The following is a 20,251-nucleotide window of genomic DNA, read 5'->3' on the forward strand; positions in this document are numbered from 1 at the left end:
TTGAAAGTTGTGAGCAAGCTATTAATAATAGTATGTTTTTATAATTAGATTATTTGCAAAAGTATTTTTAATGCTGTACTTTTAAAAAAGATTTTTTTTGTGAGAAGCCGTATGTGTTTGACCACAAAAATTAAAAAAAAAAACACTTTTAACAACCATTATTGTTTAATCAAGTTTTTAAAAAGTACTTCTAAAGTGTATTTCCTCAAAAGTATTTTTAGGAAAAACGCTACATTTTTTACCTTTTGGAAACACTTATTTTCTTTCAAAAGTTCGGCAAGTAACTACACTTTTTTTAAAAATAAGCGCTTATGACCTTTCAAAAATTTAGCCTAATAGTTTATAAGTTGTACCATTTCTCAAAGGGATAGAGTAGCGATGGAATGTCATATTGTATTACACCCCTTGCTTAATTTATGTCGTATGAAATTTAAGAAATATCTAATTAGGAAAGATTTTTGAAATTTATAGTCTAAAAAATAATTTAGTTATATGGCTATAAAACAGAAAATTTTGAAGTTGAGTTATTTTGAAATAATAAAACCTATCACATTATTTGTGACAGAGTGCATTTTAAATCTTTTGCACCCAAAAAAAAAAAGTGGGAACTGGTTGGATACCTAATGAACAGTGAGAAAAGTAGAGTAGGACAAGAGGAAATGACAAGGTTGATGTCAAAGTATGATTCAAGTATCATGGAGGACCCAAGTAAGCATTGTACCTTTTAAACAAAGTTCCAAATATTTTATTGATAATCATTTCAAAATCTTTAGTCAAAAAATGAACTCCCATACTTAATGAGTTGATTAACGTAGAGTCATAATATAACAAATGCATGCATCATGTATTCTATTAATGTAGTAAGGCTTTTCATAGGGCAGCTTTTGCCTCTTAACTTTTTGCTAAAATTGGTAAAATTTCGTCTCTTTTCAGTATAGAATACATGCTATAATATGCAAAATTTTTTACAACCTACTGTAAATTAGAATGGTACATTAGAATAGGAATGGAATAAGAAAATGTATTCATTTAATTTTTTTTTAATGAGAATGGAAATTCGCAGCTGTTATTCTTTGGGTGTGCACTGGATTTTTACCACTCCTATGCAATAGCTTGTAAACCATATAAGAGAGGTAACCTGTACTTGGTGTGAAAAGCTCAACCTAGAAGGCCCTTGTTTTCGCTGGCAAGGGATTTCGAACATGAGACCTCCAATCTAGTCTCAAGTTTAAATCACTGGACCACCCCGAAAGGTAAGAACGTGTATTAATATTTGATACATAGTTGATTTTTTATTTCTTTTTTATGGTGGGTGGGGTTGGGGGGTTCCATTTGGTGTAAGATACTAGTAAATCCATATTCGCACATTAGGGTTTATTTTAGGGAAATATACTTTTAATTAAAAAAATCAGTATTAAGAATTTAAATTCGATGAATCTGATTAAGGATGGAGTCATAGAGGGATCTCAATCATTCAACATAGGTTCATCTCCGTCCTAGACATGTCGATTTTGATTTCATTGACTTCACTCTTACTAAAGACGATTTTTTTATTATTCATGGGTTTACCTCTACCCATAGGATGCACAACTAGTTGTACAATAAAACTTGTTACTTGCTAGTGTATTTAGGCTGTAAACAAAATAGAGGTATGAAGGCAAAACACAAGTTAAATAGTGAATCTAATCGTGATCTTTTTTGAAAAAAAAAAAAGATAACTAACTTTTTTTCTTCAAAATGTGAAAATAAGCTTAGACTTATTATAGTTAAGAACTCGTGAAAAATAACAAGCATAATGATAATATAGATATTTTATATTATCTGTATGGATATTGAATTTTAGTGGATAATACTTATATTTAAATAAAGAGTAGGTGTCAATACGTGAATGAACCTTCATGTCTGTGCCTGAGATAGGAAGTAGTTTTGTTTTTTTGTTCAGATAATAATGTACTACGCCGTTATATTTTTAATAAAATAAATAAATAAATTATGGTTCCCAGAGTACTGATTCATGCAATATCTATCCTGTTCTTTTGTTGACTATTTCCTCTGAATCACAAACTCATGGGTTCATCTGTGACATGCAAATATTATTATCATCATTATAATTATATTATTTTGTTTTCTAGTTTGGTGGAATTCGTACAACCTCCTTATAGTTTATGTAATTGTATTACACACCTTAATTTTGTAAAAAAATCTACTATATGATATATGTTTGGGTCTTCTGTAAATATCATAAATTGTTGAAATAATATTCTGACTAAGACAAAAAAAAATTCACTCTCTTTTAAGAGCGTACTCTTGATATGTTCCTTTCACAATATAATAATCTAACAATATCGTATAACATGAATAATACATGTTTGAGTTACTTAATTAACAATGAAATTAAGGCACTTTGAACTAAAAATGTAACATATGATAGATATTTTAATAAAATATTTTCAGAGACAAAACGAGCCCTTTTCCCCAAATGATAATTTGGAAAGAAGATAGTGAAAAGCTATTGGCTCATCAACTTGTAAAAGTTGTTGTTGGTGATGTTAATTTACGAGAAGTATCTTCGTTTTCTAGTAGTAATAATATTTTTAGCTTAAACCTACAACTATTTCTATGAAGTTCTTTTCAGTCCCTATAAACTGACATTAGAGACACCTTTTTAACCCCCCCACCCCCCCAAGGTTTGTGGTTGACCCTTACTTTTCACGTAGGTTAAGTTGGAAGATGTGAATGACATTTCTCACTGAAACCATCACAAAAGATATATGTTTAAGGGAGAATCAACATTTTTAAATATTGAAAAATAATATTTTCTCCGCCTCAATTTATATATAAGTTAGGGTGATCAATTCGTACGAAGTTTAAGATAGAAAGAAAGACTTTTAAAATTTATGATTTAAAATAAGTATAGATGACATTTTAAAAATTTAAATTGTTGCTAAATATAGAAATGTTTGTAATTCTTTTTGGAACTGACTAAAAAGAAAAATGAGTCATATAAATTGAAACACTGGGATTAGTATATTTCATAATAATGTAAAAATAGGTGAAAGTGCAAAATTATCTTATAATTTTTTTTCAAATTGAATAAATAAAAATTGACATTTTTTAGTCCTAATTAAAAACAACAAGAATCACATCTACTAAGAAATTAACAAATGCAATACATGATTAAAATCAATAAAATGTCCGAATTGAACATTATTAAAAAAAAAAAGAGTAAATGGATATAATTAAAAATATATATTAATTTTTATCTTAAACTTTTAAGAAATCATTTATTTTCAGTTATGCTAAATGGAACACTAGGAAGACATTCATTTGATAGAATAGACAAGTATAAATAGACGTGAAAAATACATTTTGTAATAAGATTAAAGACATGATAGCCACAAGAAAAAAGGTATAGAAAGCAAAAAAAAATATACATGTATTTATCTAGGGAATTGAGTTTTATAGTGGGTAGAAAAAAAAAATTCCCAATTTTCAAAGGAAAAATGAAAAAAAAAAAGAAGATATAAAGTAAGAACGTGAAGGGTAGCTTTTGCACAGCTTGTTATATTGTTTTTATGCATATCTCAATCTATATCTTGGGTCCCTTCTACACTTGGGACCCCCACCCCCCTCTGGCAGTATGTTTTGACATTTTGTATAAATAAATTGAGAACCAAAGCATTACAACCATTATATGACTTAACATTATGTGTGTATAAATTAAAATGTAGACATATTTTTTTTGTTTGTGTGTGAGAAGGAGAAGCAATAATTAACAAGAAAAGATAGGGAAAACGAAAGATCTGGTCTGCTTGGGTTAAAATTCTTATAGTCGTAGAGATTCTATTAGTAAAATTTGAGTCGGTAAGATTTGTAGGGCATTTGGCCAATAATCTTGTGGGAGCATTTAGATGTGTCATGTGTGGATCATAGTAAATATTTCGTGATGGTGGTCAACAGTATATAGTGATGACTGTCTGACTGATGATGGTGATTGTAGATAATGATCAGTGATTGTTGTTGTAATGATAACTGGTGATGATGATTTTGGATAATGGCTAATAATAAAGACAGTTGATTAGTGTAGCAACAGTATGAACGAAAATGATGATAGAGAAAAATGATAGGCGGCGGTAACATTGGTTTTCAAATGGTGGGTGATGATTGTAGTATGAATAGATGGAATCGGTGAATTTTTATTTTTATTAAAAAAATTTAATTAAGTATTTTAATGATAAATTTATTGCAAATTTTTAATCTTTGAGACTATTAAGATGTTGTATTTTGTAGCATAAACAAAATACAATTAATGATTTAAATTTACAAGTAGAAATAACCGACTTAATGACTCTGATATAAATAAGAGAATTATGTTTAAGATTTTATCAAGTGCAAATAAATAAAGTTATGACTGATATTAAAGTTAAAAATATTAACTTTTCAATCTTAATGCTATTAAACTAAATGTGTGTTTGTTATAAGATTATAATATATTAAAAATATTATATAAGCTACATGATTTTAAAACCTGTTATATAACATCCCAAGAGTAACATATGTTTAAACTTATTAAAAAGGAAAATGTAAAAACTAATGGACAAAATATTATCCAAATTTCAACTTAAAATATTCTATTTTCCTTACATTTACAACAAATATTATCCAAATGCCTACTCACATTATTTATTAATATATGTATTACTAATGACATTGTTCTGCGGTACAAAGATACTACTAAGATTCAGGGGAAAAGATTAAATATTAGAATATTTACCAAGGAACAAGATAATATAAAACCTTTTTTTCTAAATTAAAAGATGCACGTTTGCATTCCTTCCGTTTTATTATGTACTATAAATCTTGGGTTTGTATAATTTTAATAATTATTTTTAAAAAAATGATCTCCTATAACCCTCTTTTAAAATAAACAATTGAAATGAACGATATAATGCATGAGAGTGAAGCATATCAAATGAGCTATTCTATATGAAAAAGTGAGTGGAAAAAAATAGAAAGACAAAAATAACATAATATCGCTAGTAAATTTTATTAAGATTTATAAATTACGGTCTGTTTAAATAGCAATATTCGAATATATAATCATATTAAATACTTTACCTTCAATTTGGGAAAAGCTAGTGATTGTGTTTTCAAGCGTCCATTATGTAAATATTTTAATTATTTAAAATGTTTATATCATTTTTTAATTACACACATTAATTTTAATAAGTTGTAAAACCTCAAACACCTTCTAATTGAAATTGATGTATAAAATTAAAAAAAGATGCTAAAATTAATATTATTAATACAGATTAACAAATAATATGTCATAATACATCAATAATAGCGTATGATCGCGCTTAATGACTTGGCAAATATTTGAGATATTTCATTAGTTACCATGTATTGCCTATTGAAGAGAAGTTTTAATTTGTATTAACTAATAACATTTTTTTTTTATATAAAAGGCATTTATTATTTAATCCATAATTTTTCTTAATTTAAGGTATCCTTCAAAGTTTCTTTTTAAATTGGACTAAAAGTTCAAGATCGCATCTTACAACTTATAAAGGTTATCGATATGCTATTTTAGCAAATCACCCATTATAATTTTTTGTTAGTAGCTGCAATTTACTAGTCAAAATAATTTGAATTCGCGCTAACTACGTTCACTAAAGACATAATTTATTTTATCAAAAAATTCTTTATTCCCCTGAGCTCTGATTAAGGACTATGATTATAATTTTTTGTTCGTAGCGAAAATTTACTAGTCTAAATAATTTGAATTCACGCTAACTAGGCCCACCTAAAGACATAATTTATTTTATCAAAAATTTCTTTATTCTCTTATTCTGAAATTCGAAAGCTTTGATTAAGGACGAGGACCCCTCAATTACTAGCTATAATATGTCTTTGTCTTACCCATACTACTTCAGGAACTCAGTGGTTATCACTATAAAATACTAATTGAAGTCTTATAATGCTCCATACAAATAGATATAGAGTAAGTAAAACAAGTCAAATGTTCATTGGGGTTCTCAAAACAAAACAAAACACACATACAAAACCCTCTTACAAAGCAAAATCCAAGACCCTCCTACTTATCTAAAAAATCACAAACAAAAAAAATAATATTCCAAATGGCTTTAGAAGCACTTTCTACCAATGAACTCCTCAACTTCATTATCTATGATACAATCTCTACCACCACCACCACCAATAGCAACAACAATCTTGATGAAAATGCCTTATTTTTTGACAATCATGAAGAAAATAATGCCTTTTTATTAAAACCTCAAGATTTTTGTACTACTACTACTCCCTTAGAGCAACAATATTCCACCGCCGCCTCGGTGCCGCGACCAGAGTCTTCTAGAGAGAAGAATAATTTGTCGGTCGCGGCACAATCAGGAGGCGGCGGTGGAGGGAGAAAGAAAAGGAGAAGAAGACCTAAAATTTGTAAAAATAAAGAGGAAGCTGAAAATCAAAGAATGACTCACATTGCTGTTGAGAGAAATAGAAGGAAACAAATGAATGAACATCTTTCTGTTTTACGTTCACTCATGCCTGAATCTTATGTTCAAAGGGTATGTACACTAATTAATTTAATTACTCTTTTTTTTAGTTTTAATTTACGTAAAAAATTTCAACATTTATATACTATATACTATAAGGTACTAATTCTTTTTTTTTTCTCTATAATTTATGCATGATGGTAAATGCTTTTAGTAACGGCGAAGTTAGAAACTTAACATATTAGTAAGTATAAAATTTTAAATTTTCATCATTAATATGAAAGTTTAGATAGTTAATCGACTAAACCTATGTATACAGTTTTGAATTTTACAAATTAGCAGGATAAAGTTTTTTTGGTTTTTGCCCTATTATTCATTTACTCTCGAATTATGAGCCCTAGAGCATATGAACAACTTTCGGACTTGGTCCCTCTACTAAAATTTACACAAATAAGTTCATAAAAAAAAGTTTGTTTTTTCTATATTTTTTCTTTGTGGGGTTTGATGTTTTTTTTTTCTTTTAAGTGTTATATGTAGCTTTTATTTCCATTTAGGTACAAACAGGAAAAAGCATTGTCAAGGATTCGAGGAAAAAGAGGTTGAAAATAATTGAATAACAGAAAATAACGCTTTGCATTCAATTTTTCTAAATGACCCTACGTACATTTGTCAATTAATAACTTGAAAATCAATCATTTTGTGAATTTATTGTATGTAGTAGTAGTAGTACTGTGTAAGTTGGCATTTGATAAAGAATATTCATTGTAAGAATGTCTTATAGAACATTAATTAAGTTTTTTTTCTTGATAAAGACACTTATAATTAGAACTGAGACGTAATTATTATTATGATTATGTCGTTTATTCAGGGTGACCAAGCTTCAATCGTTGGTGGTGCAATTGAATTCGTAAAGGAATTAGAACACATTCTACAATCTCTCGAAGCACAAAAATTCGCATTATTACAGCAACAAGAAGGCGGTACTAGTAATAATACTGGTGATGATTGTGATGGTGGAAAGATAAAAGTTTCGAACGCGGATTATGTTGGGACCCCATTTGCTCAATTTTTCTCGTATCCACAATATACATGTTGTGAATTACCAAATAAATATACATCAAAGAGCAAGGCAGCTATAGCTGATATTGAAGTAACTTTAATTGAAACACATGCAAATGTTAGAATATTATCAAGAAGAAGATTTCGTCAGCTATCAAAATTGGTCGCTGCGTTTCAGTCATTGTACATTTCTGTCCTTCACCTCAATGTCACCACTTTAGATCCATTGGTTCTTTATTCAATAAGTGTTAAGGTACGATTTTCATTTCATTTTTTTCTGAAAATTATTATTTTTATAAATTTTTTTTTTTGAAAGAAAATGACTAGAGATTGCAAGAATCTATATAGCACAGGTACTTTTCATTACATGAAAATATGAGCCATTTTTTATTTAAAAAAAAAAAGTTGTTGGGGGTATTTTGGGAATTTAAAAAAGGTCTACTACTTTTTACTAATTTCAGAAGGCAATGATGGGTCAGAAAGGGTGTTTCTTTACAATTCTTGTATGGCGTTTCTTAGTAAAGTCATACTTGTCTTTTTGTACTTGTGATTACGAATTATTTCAAAAAAAAAAAATTAATTTTTTTTTAGTAGTTGTGTCAAATTGTTCAATTGATACATTTTCTTATTTTGCTGTACCAAACAAATAAAATAAATTTGATATGAATGGTGATAAAATTTAAATACTGAATCTTTTCTTTTTCTGATATCATATTAGATTGTGTTATAATTAAGAATAATAAAACTCAAAACATAGAATTTTTGCTTTTTCTAATATCACGTTAGAATTGTTTAATAATAGATAGAAGATAAAACTCGAATACGGTCGTATCATTTAGAAATTCTGAACATAGGATCTTTGCTTCTTTTTATGTCAATGTTAAATCGCGTTCGACAATGAATAACGATAAAACTCAGATACAAGATCTCTGATATCAAATTAGAAATTCAAACACATCATTTTTGCTTTTCCTAATATCATGTTAGAATTATGTGATACTGTATGACAATAAAAGTTGAACACGTGATCTTTACTCTCTCTGATATCATATTAAATCGCGTGAGACGAAGTCTTTTATTATAATCTTCTCTCTTTTTTTTGTCCAAAAAAATGGCAGGTGGAAGAAGGTTGCCAACTAAATTCAGCAGATGACATAGCAGGTGCAGTCCACCACATGCTAAGAATAATTGAGGAGGAAGCAGCTACACTTTAATTTCTTGCTAAGCCTAGGGAACACATCCCCCCCTATTATCTTTATTTATCATGTTTTTTTTTTAAAATTTTTCTTAGTTTAAATCCAGTAGACAAAACAAAAAAAAAAAAAGGACTTTGTTCAATGTTCATATTAATTAGTACTAGTAGAGTTCTTTCTTGTCGTCCTTGTACGTACGTACAACATGAGCTGTGATATTTTTTGTTTATAAATGTGTGACTTATTTGAGTACAATTAATTATTACAGTTTTTAGTACTACTCTTTTCTATAGTTACTCACATATAATTGTCGGGTTTTTTTGTAACACTAAATAGTGTAATAGAGTACGTTTGATATATAACATATTAAATTATACTGTTAATAATAATAATGATATCTTTTGTATGACTGTATTTATAAGTTAAATTCATAAATAATATGAAAAAGTTAGACAGGATGACCATGTAATGAGAAATAGTTGAGTATTTTTCATAATTGAGGAAAAATACCTTAAGTTAAAATATGGATCAACGATCCACCATAAAAAATTAAGGTTTTGACAAGTGAAATTCTAACATAATATGCTAGTGATCAAAAAAAATTATCGAGTTATTAATGTAATTTAAATTTGAAGATTTTTTTTTCATGATATTTGAATTTATGAAGGATTTTTCATGGAATTTAAAAAGATATTTGGCTTAAGTCATCTACGGTCCTCTAAAGTTGTCCGCATAATTCACTCAGACACCTCAACTATGGCTTGTACCTATTGAACACCTAAATTATTCAAAACACGATCTATTAAGCATAAAATGCTGATATGGCAAAATAAGTGCATATCACTGCATGGAAGCGCGTGAACAAGTTTAAATTTTTATTTTTTATTAATAATAATTTTCTGCCTTTTTTTTCTTCTTATAATGACACTTGGCATTGCATTAATCAAAATAACTAAAAAAAGTATTTTGCATTATAATATCGAAAAAGAAAACAAATCCCCCCACCCCCTTCCCTGTAAGCTATATCGACAGTTGTCTTCTTCTTTACCCATTTTCATTGTTGTAAACTCTGTGTTGATTTTTTATTTTTTATTTTTTTTGCTCTTCATAAAAAAAAATTGAATCTTCTCAGTGTAAAATCGAACTTGCAAGAATGAAAAAAATAATCGGACATCAGAGTTTTAAAGGCAACTCCCGTTCATTTCTATTTCCGACTTCGATCAACAAACATCAACACATTAAGTTGTAACATAATATCAGAAAATTTGATATAATTCTTTAAAATCCTCACGATTTCTCTTGGTAATTAATTTTAAAATAATTTATCAAAGTTAATTTATTTTTCACAAAAATTGCAATATTCACTCCATTAATTTATAATAATGGGTAACAACTAATGAAGAAGAAGAAGAAAGTACATATAACTAAATGGTTGGGGAGTGATTTGTTTCTTTCCTTCTTTTTCATTGTCGCAGGAGGTATCCATCGACATTAAGGGATGAAGAAGAAAGATGGGTAGTTCCGGTGGGGGAGGAATGCATTTTTCTTTTCTTTTTTAATCATTTTTTTAAAAAAATTAAAGATTGGAATTAACAAAAATGAAAATTCAATAAATTGGGTCCATGTGACACGTGTTGGAGTATTATTTGTTATTTTTCAAGACAATGTGCGTGAACTACACACACAATATTTTAAAAGCTTTATTATCATTTTGTGTTCAATAAGTACATATCCATTAATATTAGAGTGTTCAATAGGTACAAGTCATAGTTGAGGTGTCTAAGTGAATTATACGGACAACTTTAGGGGGCCGTAGATGATTCAAGCCAAAATATTTTGTATGACATATATAGTTAAATAGGTACATGCAATAAAATAATATGAAATTTTTTTTTTTTTGAACTCCATGTTTGAAGGATTTATCCCAACTAGAGTTTGAACCGTGCATATAATAGTACCTATAAACATTTCAAGTTACACTGAAATTTTTAAATGTTTTTTTGCTTTAATCAGAGGTATGTGTGATCATCTAATTGATATTTTTCGTATCAAAAAGTGATTAAAGTGTAATTAATTTAGTACTAACGTTTTTTTTTTTTAGTAGAGGGAACCAAATTAATAAATATGCTTTTTTTTTAATAATGACTTTTGTCGTTGATGATTAAGACATATCCACCTTATTACTTCATGCATGGTCTATGGATTCCCTTCAATTTAGGGCAAGTCTAAATTTGTCATTTAATGAAGGTACATTTTTATTCTATTCTTCAGAAATTCGACCCTCTCTCAATTTACACCATTCAATCTTAATCTAAACTTTGCTCCACATGCAAATATTTGTCAACTATATTGTATGCTCTCTCTTATTTATTTATTTTTGGAGATCATTTTTGTTTATGAGCAAATTATTGTGTATTAAAGTACTACATGATGTTTAGATTAATCTTCGGTGGAGTGGAGTCAGAATATTGAGTTTATGAATTTAGATTTTTGTTAGTTTAAAAACAAGTATAAAAGTTTCATCAAATTATCGAGTTTAGTTGAATGTAACTCCATTTCTGTGTCGTTCTACGTTACTTACAAAATTTTCACAAAAGTAAAAAATTGTATGAAATGACATTTCAAACCATGTATTAAACTCAAGCACATGTTGACGAGAGGGGATTTTGCTCAAATTGGTAAACACAACCTTCATATTGAATTGAATATGAATTCGAGTCATCAAATAAGAAAAAAATATGAATTTTTACGGAGAAATAAAAAAAAAGACATTTAGCTAGCACACTAGAAAGGAAATGAGTTCATGCATGTAAAGTGCTAACTAGTATGCCCATGAGTTAAGTTACATTATATTCTATATTAATTATCATAATTTCACTTTTAACCGACGAGTAGAGACGAATTTCAAATTTTAAATTTATTGTTTCTGTATTATAAACTAAAACCTTTTTTAACTTATTAGGTTTTGAATTGCGTTTTTTCGTAATAAGTAAATTCCTTTAACATAATTATCAAGTTTGGGACAAAGTTGCTAAGTTCAACCTAACCTTAAATATATCTACATTTTAAGTTACCAAATTGTCTAAAAGTTCTTTTACATTGTTACTCCAATGAAGTTAAATTTGTTGGAGGACAATTAATAAAATTTCAAGGTTAAAAATTGTTAAAAAAAAAAAAAGGATGTATATATGTGGTCCATCTCTATAGCTACAATTAACCAGGACAAAATTCATTTAAACATTCTGGACTTTTTTCCCTGTGCTTATATCTATAATTGTGCAAAAGCAAAACATGTTAGGTTGAAAAATATAGCAGTATTTGCATATGAGGTTGCTGTAATTACCATCAATTCTAGGGGAAAAATTGAACATTTCAAGAAAATTGATGTAATGTAGGGATATTTACGTAAATAACTAGTCGGGTTCAATATTGATTTTTTTTAATCGATATACATAAATTATACACTAATTCAATTCGCTGACTATATTAAGGTTATGCGGTTGAATGTACAATTATTCGGGTTTTAATATTTGTGATTTTTACTAAAAGTAGTTCCTTTTATCAAATTAAATAAAAATGTGCAGAATTTTTGTGGTTCAATTCAAAGCAAAATTACCATAGTAAGTTTTTTTTTTTTTTGATTGTGGGGGTCACTCTGCAACTCTCATTAAAACACATGGCTTCTAGTGCTACAATTTGATAGAGACTTTTTAAAACGTTACAAAAAAACAATAATACACCCTTCTAATAAACGTATATTATTTTTTTATTTAATTGTACACAATTCAAGAACATTGTAATCATCTAATTTCCCAAAAATCCAAGAATTGATTTTCAGATTCTGTATAATTTGTACAAAAAAAAGTTTTATCGTCATCAGTTTGAGAAATGGCTAAAATACATGTGGCTACACATGCAAGTGCATGGACTCGATCTTTAGCAAAATATTTTAGAATAATGTATTTTTCTTCTTTCTTTTCCGTATGGAAACAAATTCAGTCCTTTTGTTTTCACACAATTCAAGATAATATATGAAATAATCTTAGGTATATATATGTCCAAAATTGTAACTTTTTTTGTTACTAACTAAAATGATTTTATTTGTTCACATTTTTTATTTTATCAATACTTCTTGTGTGGTTAATATCACTACACTGTTCATGGAATAAGTCCAATTACTTTTTTCTTTTGGTGGATATATATATATACCTAAGCAAACAAATAATTCACTTAACTAAAGAGACGTTTATGGTCTTCCTTCGTTTCCTCCTTACCCTTACTATGAATTCGAATAACGATTAATGTATGTGAATTTAAGTTATATATACTGAGTATGTTATAAAAGAAATTAATAAAATTATAAATGTATGACTATAAGATTTGTTTATACTATCAATAATTTTAACTGAAAACAACAAATTCACATCATAATTGATCGTAATAATAGAAATTGTACTATACATAATTAACGACGTGTTATGGACTCATATATAGCTTCTAATATATTTTTTTATACAAGAAAGAACACTAAGTATACAAAAGTGTATAAATAGTGTATACAAGGGTGTATAAACACCGTTGCAAAATAAATTACCCAATCTATCTCAATTTCTATGTGAAGGTGATTCAAACTTTTGAAAATAATTTACTCCTTCTGTTTCAATTTATATGATAAATTTTAAAATTTGTGATCTAAAATAAGTTATAAATATTAATTACGTAATTAAATATTATTTCATTAAGGATAAAATAGAAGAATATTACGTCAAAACAGTTAGAAAAGTAAGTTTATATTTTGCTTTTCATGTCCATTCAAACAATTTTGACATGATTGAACTTTACAATTGTACATTTATATATTCTTGATAGAGTGTGAGAGGTCATTGGGAAAGAAAATAATTTAGTTGTGTAATAATTCTACTTTAGTATTTAAAAAGAAATTACGTTGCTTTTTAAAGTATCTTAATTTGGTGATTTAACAGGATATGTCTCTACTTAAATTGTCTAATTGTTGAAGGACGGTCCTTAATATATTTTCCCTTTTATGTAATAATCCAAAACGATAATCTAATGAAAATGATTTTAGCAGGTTATTGTGATTAAAGTGTTGTGTACTGCCATTAGCTTAAATTATTAATAGTGAATGCACATGCTTGGTTTCAGCTTAATTTCTTTAATATTTTTCTAATGACTTTTTGGACCAAATAATGTGGTATCTCTATAGGTCTATCTTATTCTAGATCTTGTAATTTAGCACACAATTACACTACCATCCTTATTACTTAGTTTTTTAAAAATATATATGTTGTTTCTTTTTTTTTTTTTAAATTAGAGTTGAAAAGTCCTCAATAACGTATTTTCTAATGATGAAAAATATTTAGTGGTTATTTTCATAAATATTTTGTTCAATAAGGATCAAATACGATAAGGTCCTTGTGTTGTAATCGGAGACTAAAGCCAAGACCTCAGACTATCTAAGAAAAATTATAAAAAAAAAAAGTAAAACATGTTTTTCACCATGTATTTTTTCAATGAGGACGACGATAAAAAATAAGTGAATTTGTTTTTATTTATTTTTAACAGGGAACAAAAACAACTCAATATCTGAAAAGGCTTGAACCAAAAGCTTAGGTTAAAATGAATGTATTATAAATGTTTCTTCATTAAACGCAACGACAATCAACATTATAGCACATATATGTTGCTACAAATCTGAAAAATGATTGACCTTGGTCTATTTTTAATTTGATAAATGAGCAAAAAGTACTATTTATATTGATTTTCAAATGCTGTAACTCTATAAAATTGAAAGATTTGTGGGAGCATATGTGTTATTAATGAAATAATTATGGGCAAGTACAATTGAAACATCAATGCTAATAAAATTGAAAGATTTGTGGGAGCATATGTATATTATTAATGAAATAATTATGGGCAAGTGCAATTGAAATATCAGTGCTAATAAAATTGACAAATTATCCAAATACACATCAGATTTTACTTTAATCTCTAAATTTTATATCATTTCAAAAATTTCAAGAATTCCCCTCTTGAATACATCACTTCGCTTTTGTTAATACATTCCGATTCCTCTCGGATACATCCCTCATCACTTCTCTCTTGCTGATACATCCCTCGCCTATGTATTCGGATCATATCTCCTTTATGATACATTTCTTCCTTCTCGGATACATTCCTCTGATACATCCCTCCCTCTTTGATACATCTATCGCCTTTGTATTCAGAAGTCCAATGATGTATCGGAAATCCATAAATATTAAGGGACTTTATAATTTAAAAAAAAATAGGAAAATATGTAACTAACTCTTAACACTATGAGATTTATGTAAAATATACAAAATTGATCCACATTTTAAAATGATATACCAAAACAAAACTAGCCCATAGTGAATTTCTGCCCCTGCTGATCCATTGGGTTATTGCCTATAACAGGTTACAATTTTTAGTTTAGAGGAGTTCAACATTTAAACGTGAAGTAATTTGAAGTACTTGAGTTAAGCTTCAGATTTGAACTTTTTTTGTTGTTAATTATTTGAACTTGATGTTTTCCAATTGATTTTAAACATCAAATTAAGAGTTCAAAACTTTAAATTTAAAGTGATATAGAATAAATTGAGGTTTTGACCAAACTAAACCATTATATAAAGCAATTCACCAAAATAATATGTTTTTCTAAAATTTTACAAAACTAGTATAAACATATTTTACAGTAACGTTTTAGGGTATATTTTATTTTTTTAAAAGTTGACGGCGTTAGATTGATATAAGTTACTTACAGTAACGTTTTAGGAGTAAACGTTACTTACATAACGTATATCAACCTAACGATGTTAGTTTTAAAAAAAATAAAATATACCCTAAAACGTTACTGTAAAATACGTTTATACTAGTACGTAACCTAGAATAATCAGCTTACTACAAGAAATTACGTTTACATTGACAATGTAATAATAAATATATACATCACCATGCATAAAATTTAAAATTTGGATATATACATATATACATACATATACACACATATATATACACATATATTACCGCAAGGAAAGCATCATACTATTATGAGTTATCTATCTCCTTATATTGATATTGGTACGACTCCTTTCTCTATTATTATTTCCTGTTTAAATATTTTTTTTTCTATTTTTAAGTAAGAGAAAATAATTTTATTAAAAATAGTCTATAGTATTAGTATTTTAAATTAGTAACAAGTAACAACACATATAGGGGGTACTCTTATAGCAAGTATTCATATTTATTTTTTCTAGAGAGCACTTTTTTACATTACCTTCAATAATGTGATTTAAAGTCATATAAATATTTGTGATATATTTTGGACTATAAAATTTCACAATCTTTATCTTGTTCTCTTTAGTATGATTGACCAAACTTCTAAAATTAGTTTATTTTAATTAAAAAAATTAAGAATACTTCTCAGGAGAAATAATTTGTGTTTGGGCTACTAATTTAGAATATATTTCTAGTGTCTATAAACAAAATTTCTATTTTTACTATAGTAGAATATGATGAAACAAATACAAATTGGAATAAACAAATACGAATTATATTTTAATAATAATTATGTTAGGAATTTTGATTAATTTGCTAATTTTTTCAAAAATTTTCTATGACCCATCCTTTGGGAATTGAAAGCCTGAAGGTCCTAAGTATTCCATAAGTCAAGGCCCAATTCAGATATGACGAGGACGATAATCACCTCTTTTTATCGCTCAACACAAATATTTTGAAGAAATTATAAGTTCTGTGAGAATTAAGTTGTGCTTTTTTTTTTTACAAGGATTAGTATTTAATCAAGCTTTTAAAAGTATTAGTATTTAATCAAGCTTGAAGAAATTAAGTTCGCATAAGTTCTGTGACCAATTTTAAAAATGTTTTAAAACAGGGATTAGTATTTAATCAAGCTTTTAAAAGTGATTTCGAAGTGTATGTTACAAACTTTTCTATTTGTACTATAGTAGAATGATGAAACAAATACAGAATAAAATAAAGATGAATTAACTTAAAGAGAGAATTTATTATTTTTGTTGTTCTTTCATTATGTGACAAGTCCAATCCAACAGTTAAATCTTATCATAGTGAAATGATACATTATATTTTAACTTGTTTGAGCACAATGATATCAAAGAAAATAAATATTGGTAGTGTAGAAGATGAGCTGACAACACACAAAAACCTCAACTACTTAAAGCAAAAACCTTTCAAACTTTTTTTTTTCTTTATCTGATGGCACAAAATGCACAAATCCTCCTAATTTTGGGAGCAGCCTCGGCCTGATCATCCAATTCGATCTGACAGACAGGCATGATTCTGTAGTCAAAGCAAATTTCACAATGGGATGATCGTGTTTTGTCCTCTTCCGCGTTTAGGGAACATGAATCTCCCACTGGAAAAAGATCTCTTTATCCCCATAGGAGTTGGCACACAATGTGGTAATGTGTTTTCTTCTTCTTCTTCTTCCCTTACTTCTTGTCTTGATGTTCCAACTTCTCTATCGTGAAACGGGCAATTTCCCATTTCACAATCTTCATCATGATCAATCTTTAGTATATCAGCTATAGATAAAACACCTCGGGACACTTGATCCATTGATACTGATCTTCTTATTAGTAGATTCATATTTTGTGTTATTAGTCTCTTGGAAGGAACTCTACTTTCTACAACTTCTTCTTCATCAACTTCCTCTCTGACCCCCATTTCTATATCGTTTTCAGGTTGGTTTTCAGAGGCTCTTTCGTTCATCAAAGGAGGTTCGATAACTGGAGGTGGTGCAGCAGTTACAAACACTATATTAGAGCGACATAGAGGGCAATTGGAGTGAAATTTCAGCCATGTATCGATGCATGTAACATGGAAAGCATGACTACATTTTGGTAAAAGTCTAAGGTTTTCATCATCTAGAAATTCACTCAGACAAACAGAACAATCTGTTCCCTCAGCTAATCCACTTCCTTTCTTGTACTTAAACACCATAATCGACTTGATCAGAGATTCATCTAAACCTGTTGTGTTCACATTCCATGCCTCATGAATTGAAGGATCATTCTCTTCTAGTTCTGAATCATTAAGATGATTTTCCCTACTTAAACCAATCCTGTGTCCACAGCACTTTGACATTATGACATAGTAGCTAACTAGAAGGAAAGCACTGGTAAGGATTCCGATGATCCCGATAACTAGAGGAGAGAAATTTGGACCAGAATCATTATCATCAGCCGGGAAGTCAAATGGAGGTGGAGGTGGGAAGATTATATAACACCATTGTGGGCAGTATAAACTGCAGGATTCTTGGGAACAATCCCTTGTGCTCATATGTGGTGGCGCCCAAGTTCTTGAACTGTTTACAGACACCATTTATCGAACTCAAGAAAAACAGACGAGAAAAAGAAGCTTAACATCACACTTTCAAATACAGTAATCTTGACACACTAGATAAAACAAAATTGAAGAGAGGACTGTTCCTAAAATATTGATATTGGATAGAAGGAAGTGAAGAGCAACAGATGAATGAAACAGAGAGAAAATATGATGATTGCCTCGAAAGAGTGAAGGTGAAAGAGGGGAGGCAGAGATAAAGTAGTTAAATGGAAAGCAGAGAGAATAATAAACCAAGAAGGAAGAATGCTTTGTGATAGGTATTTTACCTTTAGTTTTCTTTTTCTTTTTCTCCCTTCTTCTTCTTTAACTTGCTTTATTATTGATAGTGGTCTGTTGACTAATCATGTTGATGGGGAACTCATCAAAGTAAGCAATGCTTTAATTATGGTTTAAGCCACTTTAAACTAACTCTAAACAGTACTATATAGTACTTATATATATTGCATGAAATTCTGTGATTTTTATATTAAGATAACTAACTCACTAAGTTGACCTTCCAAGTATCTTCATCCTTAAGTAGATCCGTTCCAATCACTTCCATCAAGAAAGTAAACAAATCTTGTCATTCTAACCACTAAATTCGATCAATAAATCTTTATGTACGATTTGTTTAGTTAGAAATTATTTCATCAACTTATTGAATACTCAAAGTAAGCACCATTAGATTAGAGCACACTTGTAAAATCAACCAAAAGTATTCTTCATTATCTTTGTGACTTTGACATTGGAAGTGGGAATCTTGGCTATATAGCCACTTGAGAGAAGAAGTATATATTCTCTTTTTGGTTCTTGATAATATTTTGTCCAACAAACACTACTTTATTAAAGTTTGATGTTGTTTCTTTGGCCTTTCCTGTGTCTGTTCTAAATACTGATCTAAATTCTGGCAGTGGATAGGGAAAATGTAATGGCGTAAATGAAGTGAGGTAAACTAAAGGAGCGAAGAGAATGTAATTGAACTGAAATTTACTAGTCATGAGGTATCTTTCCTGGATAATGTGGGTGAAAGAATTCAGGCATGGTCAGTTATGTAGCATTCCTATATTGTAATACCGAGAAATACCTTCTCTTCGCACTCATTTTTTTTAAAAAAAAAATAAACTCTACATAAGTTGTTGATTCAGTACTTGCTTTTATTTTTCCGCTGAACGTCCAAATAGCTTACTCAGCAGGAGGTCAATAATCTATATTCCATTGGTTTCTCATTTTCCTTTTTACTTTCCAAGTACGATTAAAGTTTTGCAGCAGAAGAAGAGAATACTAGTCTAACAAACTCAACCAATGCCTTTGAAGAATCTCTTTGATTCCTAAGCAAAGACAGATTGCCACAGAAATTCGTGCTTCAGAAAATGTAATGACTAATGTAATTTCCTAAATATCAAGGACATCCAAGATAGAAACAAGATGATACATTGAACACTTAATATTCCTGTTCTCGTATCTTGTCTATATACACCAAAGGAAAGATATTTTGGAATGATCATCAATAGAACAGTAACCCTTGTGATATTTTGCTTTCTCCCTAAAGCTTTGTCAAAATATATATTAAGTGGAAAAGTATTTCCCTAGAGGTCCTTTCACAGGGAAGGGAGTGTGGGATTGGGGTGGGTAGGCATGGGACACACAACTAAACGAGGTTAATACTTTTCGACAGAGTAGTGTACAAATCTTCAATTTCAAGAAGTCATCAGTGAGACAAAGACATTAAACTCATTTCAGATGCTGCTACATATCTCCCTTATATAATTGTAATAAACACAATCGCAAGATAACAGAATGAAGGATGATAGGTTAGAGTTTTGCCAAGACCAGCCAAAACAACTCTCTTGAATCCATCACTTATTACCTTTCCAGGTCAATCATTGATCACAGAAAACCTCCAACATAACATGAACACAGTTTATCCTAAGAGTTGAATTTTAACTCATTTTTCCTGGTTCGATAGTGAACATGTCATTTGTAACATGAATCATATAAACTTTGGTGAAGATCCTCTCAATAAGCAGAAAAGAATGCAGAAAATACAAGTGAAAATCATATAAAGGGTGTATTTTGTATGTGAAA

General features: G+C 28.8%; 2 protein-coding genes across 2 annotated transcripts; one reads left to right on the forward strand and one right to left on the reverse strand.

Moving 5' to 3' along the window:
- The first annotated feature begins 5,967 nt into the window (after window positions 1-5,967).
- On the forward strand, window positions 5,968-9,044 carry LOC107028405 (transcription factor bHLH71-like). Its single transcript, XM_015229461.2, has 3 exons — window positions 5,968-6,587; window positions 7,384-7,827; window positions 8,693-9,044. The coding sequence occupies exons 1-3, from the start codon at window positions 6,141-6,143 to the stop codon at window positions 8,786-8,788; spliced, it is 987 nt and encodes a 328-aa protein (XP_015084947.1). The 5' UTR covers window positions 5,968-6,140; the 3' UTR covers window positions 8,789-9,044.
- Window positions 9,045-16,852: 7,808 nt separating this feature from the next.
- LOC107028408 (RING-H2 finger protein ATL52) lies at window positions 16,853-20,147 on the reverse strand. The gene has a single exon (XM_015229463.2). The coding sequence runs from the start codon at window positions 18,161-18,163 to the stop codon at window positions 17,138-17,140; it is 1,026 nt and encodes a 341-aa protein (XP_015084949.1). The 5' UTR covers window positions 18,164-20,147; the 3' UTR covers window positions 16,853-17,137.
- Window positions 20,148-20,251: the final 104 nt, after the last annotated feature.

The sequence above is a fragment of the Solanum pennellii genome, chromosome 8 (assembly GCF_001406875.1).
Source record: "Solanum pennellii chromosome 8, SPENNV200".
NCBI lineage: Eukaryota > Viridiplantae > Streptophyta > Magnoliopsida > Solanales > Solanaceae > Solanum > Solanum pennellii.

Coding starts and splice junctions, on each gene's coding strand:
- LOC107028405 (XM_015229461.2), top strand. CDS start 6,141: ATGGCTTTAGAAGCACTTTCTACCAATGAACTCCTCAACTTCATTATC. Junction 6,588..7,383: donor CTGAATCTTATGTTCAAAGG/GTATGTACACTA, acceptor TCGTTTATTCAG/GGTGACCAAGCTTCAATCGT. Junction 7,828..8,692: donor TTTATTCAATAAGTGTTAAG/GTACGATTTTCA, acceptor AAAAAATGGCAG/GTGGAAGAAGGTTGCCAACT.
- LOC107028408 (XM_015229463.2), bottom strand. CDS start 18,163: ATGGTGTCTGTAAACAGTTCAAGAACTTGGGCGCCACCACATATGAGC.